The 13,907-nt window shown below is 34.8% G+C and overlaps 1 protein-coding gene across 1 annotated transcript in view; it reads right to left on the minus strand.

The window, feature by feature from the left end:
- Positions 1 to 2,310: 2,310 nt before the first annotated feature.
- LOC109395280 (contactin-5-like) overlaps positions 2,311 to 13,907 on the minus strand; it is a 1,255,350-nt gene continuing 1,243,753 nt past the window's right edge. Inside the window, exons 16-18 of the mRNA XM_019666163.1 lie at positions 5,680 to 5,763; positions 5,429 to 5,567; positions 2,311 to 2,395 (exon numbers count right to left, since the gene is read on the minus strand). Coding sequence (XP_019521708.1) covers positions 5,494 to 5,567; positions 5,680 to 5,763 — 158 coding nt within the window. The 3' untranslated portion in view covers positions 2,311 to 2,395; positions 5,429 to 5,493. The remainder of the gene's footprint in view (positions 2,396 to 5,428; positions 5,568 to 5,679; positions 5,764 to 13,907) is intronic.

Genomic DNA, 13,907 nt, shown 5'->3' on the forward strand with positions numbered 1-13,907 from the left:
TTACTGTGCTCCTCGGCATTTCCTTTCTTGAAGATTGGGTTGTCTAGTGAATGTTTCCAGTCTGTAGACCTGTGTTTTGTTTTCCATATTTGTTGATATATTCTTCTTAGGATTTTGATAGATTCAGTCTCTGTGGCTTTAAATAATTCTATCCATATCCCATCTACCCTCCCATCTACTACAGAAGATATAGACAACTTTAACACAGACAATGAACCCATTGACATTGTTAAAGATTTGCTTACCTTGGTTCAGTCATCAATTCAAATGGAGACTGCAGCCAAGAAATCAAGAGAAGTCTGAGACTTGGAAGGGCAACAATGGAAGAATTAGGAAAGATCACCAAGAGAAAAGATGTGTCATTAGAGACCAAGGCTATGATCATCCACATCCTCATATTCTCAATTACCATGTATGAATGCAAAAGTAGAACAATGAAGAAGGCTGATAGGAAAAAAAAATGATTCATTGAAATATGGTGTTGAAGCAGAGCTCTACAGACAGCTTGGACCACCAGAATATAAACAAGTGGGTCCCAGAGCAGATTAAACCTGAGATATTAAGCTGGAGAAAAAAATGATGAAATCTGGAGTTCTCTTACTTTGGGCACATCATGGAAAAGCAGAGTTCTTTGGAAAAGACTGTAATGCTGTGAAAAACAGAAGGCAGCAGGAAAAGAGGAAGACCACAAATGAGATGAATTGACTTCATAAAAGTCATAGATATGAGTCTACAGAAGGTGAGCAGGGCTGTTGAGGACAGGCTTTTATGGACATCATTCATTCAGAGTCACCAGGAGATGGAGCCCACTCAATGGCAGGTAATGTGCACATTTATAAGGGAGGAGTGCCAACTTTCAAAGAACTGTTTAGTGATTGCAAACACAGGAAATTTCTGAAATCCCTTTCCCACCACGCTATTCTCCAATATTTTTTCCTCTTATTTCACTGTGTCTCTCTGCCTTATTGATTGACATGTTATATGACATGGCAATATATTTAGTATTAAATACCTGTGATTATTGTTTATTCAATTATTATTACATATGCTGTCCATTCTCCCCATTTACTTAATTTCTCAAAATGTAATTACTCTATTTTGGGAAAAGAATTACATATTTATTCATTCATACATTTAATATTTTGCTCAACAATACTGAGGAAATATCTACTGTGTGCCAGGCTCTGGGGATAAGGCAGTAAACAAGATAAGGAAGGTACCTGCCCTTATGAGCTTTATTTTCTAGAGAAGAGAGGACAGTCAATGAACAAATGAAAGAGATAATTTCAGATAGTAATAAATGCAATAAAGGAAAGTGGGGTGAAAATCAATGGGGGAGAGAGAGGAAACATTAGCGAGGGTGCTAAGAAATAAATGATAAGAAGGAGCCAGCCAGCTACATAAATATTATGGGCAAGAGTTTTTTAGGCAGAAAACATCAATGAAAAAATTCCAAAATGTTGATGAGTTTTGCATATTTGTAGAACAGAAAGGATTCTGGTGTGGTTGAAACAAAGTGAAGAAAGAGAACAGAAGGTAATGGTGTTGGAAAAGTCAGTAGGTGCCAGATAACAAAGGGATTTGAAGGCAACGGTAATGAATTTGGATTTTATTTTGAATGTGATGGGAAGCCATTGAATGACATATGAGAAAAGACAAAGGAAAGAAACCATTGAAAAACACAGAGCAAAAATGTAATGAAAGCCATCAGAGGCTGTAGGAAGATTTGGGGGAAGGTCTATTTAAATCATTAAAAATGTATGGGTATTTTTCTTTGCAATAAGGTTGTGGTAGCAAATGTAAATTGTGATGATTCAGTACATCACTTTTCCAATGTTGTTTTATTATACTGCTGTTGGTTGGTAGAAGTTGACAGTGTAGTTTCAATGACATTGGTAGTCTCAGAGGATGTTTTTCATATCAGTATCTTGCAGTCTTATTGACAGTATGATCACTCTTCTACTTTCATTGTAAGCAAAAACAAAAACTGTACTAATTTTCCCACACCAGAGGTAGGTATAATTTGTGAACATGCAGTTGTCACTGGAACTCTGACTCCTAAGGTTTAGGTGGTGATATGTGATTGGTTCAGGCCAGTGAGTTGTGAGCTAAAATGAGTTGTGCTATTTTTGACTGAAGCATTTAATTACTAATGTGAGACTGTCTACATCACTATATTTAAAATGTTTAAAGAATTCTTGTGTTGCTTTTAAGAAAAATACAAACACTTCTCGGTCAATTATCACATACTTCAGGTGAAAGGTAAATTAACCAATGATTGCAGGTAGTTAAGTAGGCATAAATGTTTAATGTAGTTTTACATGAGTTAAAGTTGTACACGTTGTATATATTCCAATATAAAAGTAATATTGTCCATCCATCGAAGGTGATCATTCTGAAATGGAAAATAGATATTTGAGGGTCTATTGCACAAACTGGCAAGAATAGGTAAAAGTATCAGCTTGCTTATTTAAAACTTCAAGCAACCCAGAACCTATCCTAAAATTAACTTATTAAGCTAGTATTACATAAATTCTAAGAGCAGATAAGTTAAATAAATCCCATATGAAAATACCATATGAGGTTCTAAAATATGCAAGGTACCATGTTTCTACAAAGCTTTCTATAAATCCAATATTGGGTTCATTGTGTATGACTCATTACAATTCTGCAATGCAAATTAAGATCAAGAAAATAATGACTATATAGACTTTTAAATTTGTTCAGTCTCACTATTCACTTATGAATAATTTATAGATATCACTGTGACTTATTTTCCCAAATATACCATGAGGTGAATTTGAAATTATTATTTCCAATGACACATTAGGGCAACACATTTATAAAGCCTTTCTCTTTCAGACAGGTGCACCCTTGACAATACTATGGACTAAAACTGTAAGTAGGAAACTTTCTTTAATACATTTTAATCCGTGAAGTATAAATTTGCACTTATTCTTATTTATTTAGATTTTCTTTCATGATTTTCCTTGATACCAACATGTTCTACAAGGTATCTATTTGAGACTAGGGGCATGTTTCATGGTCATAGAAATGAATAGAAGTGAACAAACATGTATCTGGGGTCATTAATTTCACATATGAAGTAACTGAGCAAATCAATAGTCCCATAAAGACTTAAAAAATGAGTATTACTCCCTACATGCTTAACCGTTTGGGCAATGGCTGAGATACAACGGGGAAAGAGCTTTCTTAGTGGTTTCTTGATGGCTGCTGGCTTACATATACTCTGAGGATTTTTGCTATACAACTGTAAAAAGACATTTACCATTATGCAATATACCATTAGAGCTCAGCACAGACTGAAAGATGACTCTTGTCATATGGTGACAGTGAACTTGGTACAATACCGATGTTACCATCTAACTCATTTGGAGAAATGAAGACAGTAGGCTCTTGAAAAAGCACTTAAATGAGCAGTCCTGGAGGTTGGATAATTTGTAACAGATGTTCCATATAATGGATGGATTACAGGGAGAGTGTCTGTAATGCAGACTATCTTGTTCATTTGGGTATGATTGATGCTGCTTATTAGCTTGACTTAACATTCTGTGAGCTGAGGTTGTGAGACAAATATGTGAGCTTTGATTTACTGATACATACAGATCAGGTGATAAAATGTCTTTGAAACAGTGATTAGATATTTCAAAGGAAGTTTACTAATAACAGTTTTATTTTTTGAGTTGCAACAGAAGAAATAGTTATATGAACCAATAACCTCCTGAACAAAACATGTAACTCAAACTGGCTTGTTTAATGCCATAGTTTTCTGTGATTAATGAACACTTAAATTAACCAAATCAGAATGCTGACAAATGAGAAAGCTGACATTTCGATATAGATTATTAACTCATGTGGTTACAAAAATTCCTTTTGTTTAAAATTTTGTCCTTTTGAAGTAGAATGTTTTAAAATCTAAGACATGATTCTAGGGGAACTTGAAAGCCATTCATACTATTTGATTTCAATTTTTAAAAAATCTAAATATTTAAAAATCTAAATACTGATTTATTCATATTATTTGGTTCCATTTTTTAAAAAATCTAAATATTTATTTCACAAGTACTTCCAAATCCTTTAGTGTCCTTGGTGGTGTTTATAAAGGCTTTCTACTCTTTAATTTTTGCCTGATTTTACTGCCAACAAAACTAAAGGTATGACAATGTCCTATGTAAACATTCACACAATACATATTTATGTCTTTAAAAGCATTACTGACTATGACTTAAATTGATTTTATAATATATATTTGGTGCTCATTTTATGTGACATCAAGCTGGTGACTATTAGATAAGCAGATAGTGATGACTGTCACTGATATGAAAACAGTACTCTTAAATCTATGGCTTCTCTATTATACTCTCATCTACACATCTTTTCTAGAATAAAATATAATTTGTGTATTTAACTTTTTTATCCAGTCTTATCCTTTTGATGACTTTGTATAACTGTACTTGAAGTCCTTCAGTGTTTATTTCACATATGGGAAATTCCCTCGTACACTAAGATTGCTATTGCATTTTGCTCAAGGATGGATGCTTTCACAATAGAATCTTCAATGCATATAAATACGTGTTAATATAGGTGACCCACTTAGGAAAGTGATGCCAGATCATTGGCTCAGTTAACTGAATATACAGTGATTGCCCTGATGTGTTTCATAGTTTATCCTGATGACAGTAAACCAGCAGAGAACACAATTATGCCTATCAACATGACAATTTGACCCTGAGGAAGGGGAGACAGTCAAAATGCTCCCAGTATTCTTTAGAACATATTATCAAATTGTAATCGAACAAGACAACAAAGTAATCAGACTATTATTGAATATTTCAGTCAATAGATAATCAGATAGGATCACCTTCTGGATAAATGTAGACCATTTTCCTGCCCTTACATACCATGAAAGATAGTGATTCATCTCTTTAATCTAGAAGATTAGGGAAATGGAAATTCCTCTAGTTAAGAATATCAACAACAGTATCTACTATTTACTGAGAAGCATTCTATCATTTGGAATCTCATTTCATTCTCCTATTAAGCCTGCAAATTAGATATTATCCCATTCTACAAAATGAAGGTAAACAATCAATAACATAAAGAGACCTCATGTGCTCATGATTGTCAATCTTTACATGTAATAAGTCAAATTAGATTTTCCCCATACATTACCAGGCGATAAGGTCTACATACCTTAGTTTTGAAAAGAAAAAAATAGAGTCATCTATTTGAAAGAATTTTTACCAAGAATGAGTCATTCATTTTTCGTTTTTTCTTGGCATGAAACGACATCATCTGGTGTTCAGTTTTTTCCCTACTCTTTCACCTTAGTTGCTCTAACTCATTAGACAGCTAATTGCCTTTGTAATTCCAAATTAAAGAGTACTTAGTGAAATGGAGACATTACCTTTGCCAGGTGTTGGGGAGGACAAAATCCCATCTGCAGTAAAAGTTAGTAAAAGTTTCTTCTGATCAACGCCAGTCCTCTCTCTCTTCATTCTGCATGGATTTTGCATTGTTCAATGAAGAGTCACTCAGACACCAGGCTACATGTTGTGTGGTGTTACACAAAATCAAGAAAATAATTAAGAATTGAGTATTTTCAAACATAGATTGAAATAAAACAAGATTTTGAAATAAGCACTAAAGTGAACTTACCAATTTTCCACTGTCTTCCTTGAAGATGTGACCAGTTATGGGGCTGACCTTTAGCAAAACTTCTGCTTAGAACTTGGGTTCTTGCTGAGCACATTTGGGTTATCAAAAAAGGGCCATGTAGTAGGTATATGCCATACAAGGCTATACTCTAGGCTTCACATGAAAACAAATTACTTTCAACACCTAAAAGACACGCTCAAACAATCTAGGTAAGAATCACACAAAACAGAATGTATTCAAGAAAAAAAAGGTGAGGTTTTAGAAAGGATTGGTGGTTGGTTTAGGCTATGTCTATACAAAGTATATGAAAGGTAAGTAAGTAGGATGATTTTTCCAAACAATTCAAAGTAACAAATGAACAGACAGATAAAATGTACTTCCAGTATTGTGCCTAAGTAATACTGGTGAGTTTAAGGACATCCTTCTGAACATTAAAGATATTTCTTTTGTTTGTTTTGTGTTGTTTTCTTTTCATGACTCTTGCCATAGTTCACCCGTAAGTAGATAAGAAGCAACAAATTTCAAAGGTTTGAAAGAACAGCAGGAGCAAATGGAATTATTGGCACATTTTAAAGCAGTTGGGAGTTTTTGTCCTTGTCTCATAACTGTGGAAAGAACATTTAAGATGAGAGAATGGGAAGAGATCATGCAGTAAGAGGTTTATTATTTATTGATGCTTAATATTCCTGGTGGCACTCTGTCTAGAAGTAATTCCTTTTTATCAAAACCTAGTGTCTGAATAAGAAGCTCCACAAGATGTCCTGAGAAAACAGTCATTAGAATTCGATATTTTATATGATTGGCAAGGCCATAGGGGACAGAAGAAGTTCAGATTGTCAGTAAAGTTACTGGTCATTTAGGCCAAGATATAAAATAGAAAATTGTGATTAATAATGTTTAGTCTCCTGGTCATGTGGTTAAAGGTTAGGTACTGTAGAGGATTAGAGAACATAAGGCCTACCCTTAGAGGCAGATGGGAGTGAAAAAGTGCTATATTTGCAAGCTGATGTAGAGTATCTTCTGTACTCTTCCTTGGCTTAGAAAATGAAGACATGATTTCTAAATACAGCCCATATATTATCTTCTTGATAAAAGGTCTCTAACTCCTAGGCAGAGCCTGTCACTCCATTCCTTTTTTCCTTTCTTTCCTTTCCCTTTCCTTCCCTTCCCTTTCCTTCTTTCCACACACATTTATTAATACTTGTCAGGAACTAGATAATATATCAGGAACTAAGTAGATTCAGGGGATGCAATGATGAAAAATGGAAACAATCTCGCAACTGACAATGGAAGGCAGTAAAGTAGTAATTTAAAATGCTCACTTTGAAGTCAGTCTGCCTGGACTCTGCTTATTCTGCCATTTATGAGGATAGCATTTGATAAGTCCTAAACTTCTCTGAGCCTTGGTTTCCTTATCTGCAAATTGAAACCAAAAATAGTACTCCTCTCATATTGTTTTTATATGATACGCTAAACGGGCAAAGTGAAATAATTCCCATGAAGCCTTTAATACAGTGTCTGGCATACAGGAAGAACTTAATGAATATTAACTGTTTTCATTATTGTTAATGGAGCTTATGATCAGGAAGCAAAATGTGCTGCTCTTATGTCTGTAATAGCAGTTCTTATATTGTAAAAAGATGTGTTCTTCCATGTCAGGGACATAAGTTGTTCATGGCTAGCTGGTTCTTAGCACAACGCTTGTCACATATTATGTGCTCTATAAATCTTTGATGAATAAGTATTGAATGGAATAAATTAAGGGTGAGCAAGGTTAAGGTTAAGCAACCTGCCCAAAGGGGATGTGAAACGGTTTGCCTGACTTCAAAACCCATGCTTGCCTTGAGATACTGCATCAACTTTCCCCATTATTGCTTGCCTCTCTCCACCTACTCTAATTTGTTTATTACACCCCTCATTCCACTGAATTTGCCCTTGTCAAGTTCATCAATTGCTTTCAAGCTGCTCAATCCAATGCTATATATTGGCTTTTATTTTACTTGCATTTGGCACTGTTGCCTACTTTCTCCTTCCAGAAATTCTTTTTTCTTTCTCCCTATGACTTGATTTCCTTGGCTTTCCTCCTAGCAGCTCTCTGTCTCTGGCAGCTACTTCCTGATCTCCTTTGTAGATTCTTCCTCCGCTTCAACATCAGTGTTTCTGGAGGTTCCATCTTACGCCTTTTCCCCCTTCTAGTTCTTCACACGCTGTCTCTGTAATTTCACTTCCATCTGATCGCGCTCAAATCTACATTTCAGTTGCACTGTTTCTCTCCTGAGCTCCACAGCCACAAATCTATTTGCTTCCTAGATATTTCTCTCTGGAGAGCCTTATTGTAAATGCTGTTCCTTTACCCCTATTCCATTTCTCTCCTTATCATCTAGATTACATGAAAAGCATGATCATTGCTCATTAGGGTGGCCACATAATTTATCATCTAAACCAGGACAATTCTGAGAGTAAAGGGGTCTCATTAATGATTACTTTGGCCTTCCAAGTATAACCTGGAACTGTCTTGGTCTAAACGCAATATACGCTCTCCTCCCCTGGAACATTCCATTAAGCATTACAACTAGCATTCACCTTTGCTTCCTTTTTCTTATGTTTTCATAGCCAGTGACCTACCAAGTTCTGTAGAATCCGTCTCCTTCCTTCCTACTGGTTAAAATATGTATGCTCATTTCCGTCTCCTTTATCATTGCCATTTTCAAACCCTTTTTATTTTTCGTCAGGATTAAGCTATGGACTCCCATTTGGTCTACTAGCAAGCCACTGGTTTCACTCTCTAAAACATTCTCTGCAGTTTTCAGAATGACTTTCTTAAAGTGCGTATCAAATCATGTCCCTTTCTTGCTATGATCCTTTGATGGATATTCATAGTGTTTAACATAAAAATTAAGCTTTATCCCATGGCATTAAAAGGCATTATGCCCAACCCTATCCTACTACTACTCTCTCTTCTACACTAGAGCTGTCCTGACCTATAGCAGGCAGTCACTAAACAATGAATGAAATCAGCATTGAAAACATGATCCCACATACCAAGAACTTATCTCAACAACTTTATATAAATGTGAAGGAATAGTAAATGTCATTTTTTATATTAAGATGAATGCATAAAAAATAGGTTAAGTCTGTGGGACAAAGTACATAGTGAAATGTGATCACCTTACAATTTGTGACTCAAAAATATGTGTGATATAAAACCAGTTGATTAGAATTTTTCTCAAAATTTAAAAGTGAAGTCAGAATCCTCATTTCAAAATGGCAAAATGCTCCCATCAAGAAACCCCCAAAACTTAAGTCAACTGACTGAAATATTAATGCTGAAAAGAGAATATGGCTTCTAGCAGGCACTCAATATTTGTTGAGTGAATAAAATACAAGACATTTAGTTTCCAACAATTGGTTGTCTGCATACAATAGCAATTCACTTGTTTGTTTTTATTTGCAGATCCATCCATCCATCCATCCAATCCTTTTGGCCAGTCAGGTGACTTCAGTCAACTGTTGTTTCAATGAGCCAAAGTAAATGTGGTACACAATTGACCAAAAAATGTTACTTTTTAGTCAGTTGTTAAAGAACCATTGATTCCTAGAATAGCAGCATATTGGCAAACCCAGCTTTATTTTTTGTGACTAGTAGCTCTTTTTCACTAGAGACTCTACCATATGATGGTACGTACGTACAATTTCCAAGTATAAGGTCATTTCATATTAGATCAACGGTGGGAAAGAAAATCTAGGCAAACTATATATTCCAAAAGATACTTGTGTTAAATACTTGTGCATTTCACAGCTTGAAAACTTTCTAAAGTGGACAGATGCTGAAGATAGATGTTTATATCAATTTGAAATCTACATGGTTCACAAGAGCAGTACTGTGGAAGATACAATGATGGAGTACATTAATACTGCTTGAATTCTCAAATCAACATGTATTAGAAACATGTTCAAGGCATTCACTGAGCTTGAGTTTCCCTTTATATTTGTTTGGGAAAGTGATAGCACTTACATTCTTCAAGGGCAAAAGGCAGACAATTCTAAAGCTTTCCTCTCTTGCTAGTGAGAGTCATTGAAAATTATAGCTTGAATAGAATGGAGAGAATTTAATCAAAGGTTCTAAAGTGGTTTCCATCAGGTAGTAATTGGTATCTGTAGGTTATTTTCAGCTATTTGAAAACAAAGCAAAACAAAACAAAACAGATAACACTTCACAACTAGATAAAATGTAGTCTCTTTGCTGTTGGCTGGAATTAAATTACCTATTTGGTAACACCAGCTACCTCATGATGATAAGAGGTTTTAGTGAGAATTAAAATAGAAATGTGAATTAATGTTTACTTCAATACAATAAACAAAATATTTCAAAACATAAGGCTCATAGGGCAGAATAAAGATCTTTTGTGTAAAAAGCTGGTAAAACCTCTGAGGAGGCTCTAATATGCTAATTTTAAATATAAGAAAACTGAGATTTAGACAACTATGCTGTAATTGATCCCTTCCCTTTTCTAAAGTCCTTTTCTTCCTGTATATTAATACGTAATTTAATAGCTATGCAGGGCTGGCAGAGGGTCCTTACCTTAGAAAGTCCCTATACTTGGACTAATGCTCTGCTGTCACTTTCTTGAAATTCTTATCAAGTTTTGAACAAGAGGCCCTGACTTTTCATTTTGCAGCAGGCCTCACAAATTATGTAGCTGGTCTTGCAGCTATGCCTATGTTTTTTCCTAGTGTTTCATTATTTCCCCTGCAAGGATGAAAGTTATCCAGGAGCTTTCTTTTTTGGTGTTTCCCACCCCTCTTTCAAAGATGATTCTTACTGTAGTGGATGTAGAGCCACACAAAGTTCTGAGACCTTGGTGTGTTCATCTTTTTATTACAAGTGCTGAGCTCAGTGCTTGGTACAGAGCAGGTGCCTAATGAATGGGAGAGTGAATAAATGAACAGCAACTTATCAACAAACACCTGTAGATTTCTTTAATTGGGAAAATACTTTAATAGTTTTAGATTTGCAGTGAAAAGTGACTAGGTGGATTGGGAGAGGTTAAAGGTAAAATACTCAAGGAAAAAATCTTGGAAAGAATAAATGGAATGGAACTGATGGAAAGCTTAAAGTAAGTAAGGTTGAAAGACAGGTTGAACTCCAGGTGGAATACGAAACAATGGGTGGGAGGAGGGATGAAAGCAATTAGATGTCTCTCAACAAAGTTACATCCTAAGATGGATTCTTTCTTCTCAAATTCAATTTAATACATGTCAGGTTCTCTTGTAAATTGTAATTCAGGAAATAAGAATTATCCAACTTTGGGGGAAAAGACATATAGACCGTGTATTCAGAAAAAAAAACACAAGAGATTATTGATTTTTCTACTATTCCAAGAGTTCCTCAACCTACTGTTTTGCATTAAGAAGCAAAGTAATATAAATTAAAAAAAATTGTAAGAAGTAGTAAAATTTTCATTGTTTCCTCAGCCTCTGGGCAGAATTGGCAGAGCTCATGCTCTGGTTCCCAGTACCATTAGCTAAACACATTTATTCTTTAATCTGTGATAGATTCCTACCCTTACATTCACTTTGGGAAACATATTTATAGCATTAATTTTTGTAAAATAAAATACAATAAGTGAACAGTCATTTCTCTGGAGTCTTTTATATTGTGTTTGATCACTTATCATATTGCTTAGGAGTATCAGTTCTTTACAAATTTTTTATCCCCCTCAGTGAGGTTATCTTTTAGTGGTCTATCTCCTTTACCCTGGACAACATAATACAGTACTATCCATCTTTAAAGAGGTTCTCTATAGCATAGTCTTGCCTTACTTTCTCTATATCACACTTGAATAAGTGACTTAAATTGTGCACAGATGTCTAGATGTAGCTTTAATTTCTTTTTATATTCCAGGATAATGATTTCTTTTAACATATTCATTACTTCTATTATGATTCTCCAAATTATGCATGGTGCTGTTACAATGCTGGTTCACTGAATATTAAATATGTGAGAGCAATCAATTTTATGCTTCCGGTGATTATTTATGGGAAAATTCAATTTTTGGAGGGTGATAATAATGGTGGAATAGAGGTGGTGAATAATAGTACTGACATTCATAAGCAAAGTAAAGCAATGATGGAAACAAGCATTTGAGGGAAAGATAGTTTCAAAGTAGTGAATGGGAGGAGGAGCAGGGAGCATTAGTGGTCAGGAGCACTCAGTTTCTAAACAGGCAATGGTGAGGGGCCACACACCTGAGCTCCAATCTAGTGTGCTTGGGGTGGGGGGTGGGGCAGGTGAAGAATTACAGGATTTGGTGAGATGCACAAAATAATTTCATAGACTATAAAGAAAAATGAGATGATAAAAAGGTTGCTTCATTAATCTAGGAGAATATAGATTTTTAGCTCCCTAAATCTCTGCTAAAATAGAATTAGAGGGCTATCAAAACATATTCCATGCCACCCAAGAATGTTCCTCACACTCAACATTCAGGAAAGTGCTGCTGAGACAATCCAATGATGGTATTCTACAAGAAGAGGATGGTGGAATTATCTTAACAATTACCATTTTTGTGCAACACACACTTGAATAAGAATGTTTTAGGACTTCTGCTGCTGGAATTGTAGCCATCATTAGAAAAACGCCATCTAGAATGCTCAGCTTTGTCTTGTGTCTTGTACTATCAAAATGCCCCAACTTTACAAACCAATGAATGGAGGAGTGAAAAAAAGAATGGAAGGATAAAACTACTCGGAGTTTTATTTCACAAGCCAACAGCAATATTGAAGCATCCAAGTTCCTTCAATTACCTGGAGCTGTTAACTTAAAAAAGAACAGTGAAAATAAAAAGAAGAACCAGAACCCTTAGTTCAGTTTTTAAATCTGTATTAGTCCAACCAAGCAGGTGAGGAAAGCTATTTTTACTATTTTTAGAAAAGTAATGCAAATATATAATAAAAATTGGTGACTTGATCAAACTCACTTCAAATGAAAGCTTGAGCTACATGTTACATGAATATTCAGACAATAACAACCTGTTTGAAATTGCTCTTGAGTACAATTCCAAAATTTACGCATTTTATCATCTCCTAGGCATAAAGCCAAAGGCTAAAAGAGCAGAACACGAAAAAGCTGAACCTGAATTATGTTCTAAACTCTGTTGAGTTTAATTTTACTTACAAAGTAGAATGCTAGCTTGCCACTTAAATTTGCCCCTCACAGCACTGCAAAAATACCTAGTTTCTCGTTATCAGCCTCTAAATTGTGTTATTCATTTGGAAACCTCCAATTTTAGGGCATCATTCTAAATTACCAGGCAAGTAGTACACAAAAAATACACATAATCTAAAACAGACCATACTATGAGAAGAAAGCAATTTTCTATAAATTTGATTGCAGTGTGGGGTTTGCAGTTCCATAACCCTTGTAATTTCAAAAGGCATAAAGGAAAAATTTTAGCTAAATGGAATATCATGAGACGATGAGCCCTTTAATAAATTGGTGTTTTATAATAGGTAATACAGGTACATATTCTTGATAAAAAGTTGGAGTAAAGTTCAAACAACCTTCTGAACAGAAACAAACACACAAAAAAATGAACAAGCTGCCACTCACCCAGATACACATTTGTTTCAAACCAACATTTTACTTGGACCAATATGATGGATGCACTACCAAAAATCAATAAACCTTTGGTGATATAAACAACTAAACAAAGAGATGATGAAGCTTACTATACGCCTTATATTTACTGCTAAAGATTTTTTATAATATTAATAAATTCTTAAAAATTATAATTGGAAAATACTCCAAGTGAATAAAAGACAAGTAATCTAAAATACAAGTTTTTGCTATGAATTGTGAAATTTTTATTTGCAGAGATCATGCAAGGGGTCTTAGCATGCAATACTGATACCACTAAAAATGTAATTACCTAAAATAAAAAAGGGAAAGGCACTAGGTGAATTCTAATAATGATGTAGTTCTTGTCTTGAGTGGTAGTTTCATGGTGTGTTCACTTTGTAATTTTTCTTTGAGTTGTACAAGTATACACTTATAATTTGTAAAAAATTCTGTAAGTATTTTGTATCTTGATAAAAAGCTAAAAGGGAAAGAAGAAAGAAAAGAAGAAAAGAGAAAGAGGAAGGAAGGAAGGAAGGAAGGAAGGAAGGAAGGAAGGAAGGAAGGAAGGAAGGAAGGAAGGAAGGAGGAAAAGGAAGAGAGAGAGAGA

Source organism: Hipposideros armiger, unplaced genomic scaffold (genome assembly GCF_001890085.2).
Source record: "Hipposideros armiger isolate ML-2016 unplaced genomic scaffold, ASM189008v1 scaffold_462, whole genome shotgun sequence".
NCBI classification, from domain to species: Eukaryota; Metazoa; Chordata; class Mammalia; order Chiroptera; family Hipposideridae; genus Hipposideros; species Hipposideros armiger.